Raw genomic sequence first — 2367 nt, forward strand, 5'->3', positions numbered from 1 at the left:
GACACCTGGCTGTTCAAACCAAGACAAGCAGCACTGGGATAAGCCAGCCCAAGACAAATCCTGTCACCTCTGTGGGACAGTCTGAGGTGGCAGCACCTGGGGACACAGAAGGAACTCTGCAACCCCACATCTGCCCAGGCTGTCTCTGAGGCTCACAGGGAGTGGGAAGTGAATCAGTTCCAGTGACACCAGAGCTGTCCCACCTGAGCCTGGCAGAACGTGTGAGTGGGAACCTCCAAACCAGCAGGAAACTATCCAGCACAGCCCTGCCAGGCACATGGGCTGGCTCCTTTCACAGAGGGGAAACTGAGGCAGAGAGCAGCTTGTCCAAGATGACACAACCAGGACGTCCTGATGCTCACAGAAAGGACAGAAGTGCTGCTCATCCTTGTGGCCCACACCCTGCAGACTGTTCCCCAGAGCTGGCAGCCAAGCTGACCCACCACCACCACTGAAATCAGGGCTGCTGGGACACCAAACTGTGCTGTGCCCTGAGGCTGAACTCACCCTGTATATCCCCTCCTCCAGGGCAGCCTCCACCATGGCTCTTTCCAGCTCCTCCTCTGCAGTCAAGTCCCCGGAAATGGCCCGATGGATTTCGGGAGCAGCTTCTTCCTCAATGCTCCTCAGCCCAGCCTGGAGGGGACAGGAAGGCAGGGCTGGGGTGACCCCAGCACCCTCACCTTGGTCTTTGGAGAGGGAAGCATGGTGAGCACCCCTGCCAGGTGTCCTGCCAAGGACAGGCCTCGGGTCACAGCCTGCAGCTGGCTCTGCTGGGTGACACTGCTCCTGAGCTGCTGTCCCACAGTCTCTGGGCTCATGCTGTCCCCCAAAAGGGAATGGTGGAGCCCTGATGGAGGGCTGGGCTGGTGACAGCCAAGGGCAGGCTGGGCCTCTATCCCTAATCTGGGACCTGGCTCTTTGCCTTGCTTTGCACCTTTGGGGCCTGCTCTTTTATCTCCCCAGGTGATTCAGTCAGGAGAGCCTAGGGACATCCCAGCCTTCTGGCCAGGCACAGGAACCCTCTGCCAGCACCCCCTGGGCCTGCTGTGCAGGCTTCTCTGACTGCAGGGGTCCCACTCAAAGTCGGCCACGTTGACCCCCCTCCCCCTGGTGCTCTGTAAGGCTGAGAGAACACCAGGCACATGGAGCTGTCCACACTGCTAGGGGGACAGGAGGGACAAGGCCCTGGGACTGGAGCAGTGCAGGTGGATAAGGGCTTGGATGAGCAGCATTTGGCACAGACAATGGTCTGGGGTGGGAGTTTGCAGGTGTTAAAACTCCTTGGTGAGGCAGCAGATCCTGCCAAGCCCTCTCCACACTGAGAGTGAGTGCAGCAGAGAGTCAAAACCCTCCTCTGCTTTCTGAGTCACCTGCAGCCTGCACACCAAGGTCACACTGGGGTCCCCTCAGTGCTGGGGACTCATGGCCAGCTCAGTGCTGGTTTGCCTGGCACACCTCACCCCCAGAGGCCCGAGGCACAGGGTCCCTGCAGCTCTCTGAGTGCCCCTCGACTCCCCCAGGCTGGGGGAAGCTCTTCCCTTCCCTGCCTGCCTCCAGGGAGAATCTCCCCTCCACCCACACACCAACCTGGATCTCCACAGGGTTCTTCTTGGGCCGGTACCCATAATACTCCTCCTGGCGCTTCATGAACTTCCTGAAATGCTCTTGGATCAGGAAAGTAGCATAGAACTTGCCCACCGTCACCTCATCATCTGCAGGGAGCAAACCAACACGATGGTTCTGCCTGTCACAAGCCTGGCTGGAGCAGTGGGGCCCTGAGCAGGAGCTGCTCTGTCCCTCTGGAAGGGACACTGGGGACATACCTCCAATAGGTGGGATCACCTGGTCCAAAAGCTTCATACTCGTTCGCTTCCAGATTTTTTTGATAATGGCTCTGAGCTCCTCATTGGCCTGTTCAAAATTACCTGTGAGGAAAGCCAGCAGGACAGAGCAGTTCATTCCCAGGGAGGGAGCAGGAGTGAAGACAGCTTGTGAACACCTGGCCAGGCTCCTGCAGGGTGTGACAGCTCCTCTCTGTCTCCCCACCCAACAAAGGTCAGCTTAGTAAGAGAGAAGCTTTGATTTTAGCCAGAACACTTCACAGATTTTGACCTCCCCTTTGGTGCTCCCACAGGGTTCCCCATTCCTGAAATCCCAGTTTACCTCCAAGATCTCCTGTGCTCCTCCCAGGCTGCCAAGCTCCCACCCCAGCCAGAGGGAAGCACCATGGCACACTGCTGGAAGAACTGGTCCCAGGAGCCCACCACTGCCTGGCCTTAGCTCCTGCCAGCCCAGAGCTTCTCACAGCACAGGCACACAATCAAGAGTTGCAGTAAGGTAAAAATCATAAAGAAAGGCTTCATA

General features: G+C 58.0%; 1 protein-coding gene across 1 annotated transcript; it reads right to left on the bottom strand.

Moving 5' to 3' along the window:
• Positions 1-507: 507 nt before the first annotated feature.
• Positions 508-1951, bottom strand: LOC121355910 (voltage-dependent L-type calcium channel subunit alpha-1S-like; the record flags this gene model as incomplete). The annotated part of the gene is made up of 3 exons (XM_041471771.1): positions 1827-1951; positions 1591-1715; positions 508-636 (listed from the first exon to the last, which is right to left on the bottom strand). Coding segments are annotated over exons 1-3 (291 nt in total), but the record flags the coding sequence as incomplete, so codon positions are not given.
• Between the last annotated feature and the right edge of the window lie 416 nt (positions 1952-2367).

This window comes from Pyrgilauda ruficollis, unplaced genomic scaffold (assembly GCF_017590135.1).
Source record: "Pyrgilauda ruficollis isolate IOZ18807 unplaced genomic scaffold, ASM1759013v1 scaffold2762, whole genome shotgun sequence".
Taxonomy (NCBI): Eukaryota; Metazoa; Chordata; class Aves; order Passeriformes; family Passeridae; genus Pyrgilauda; species Pyrgilauda ruficollis.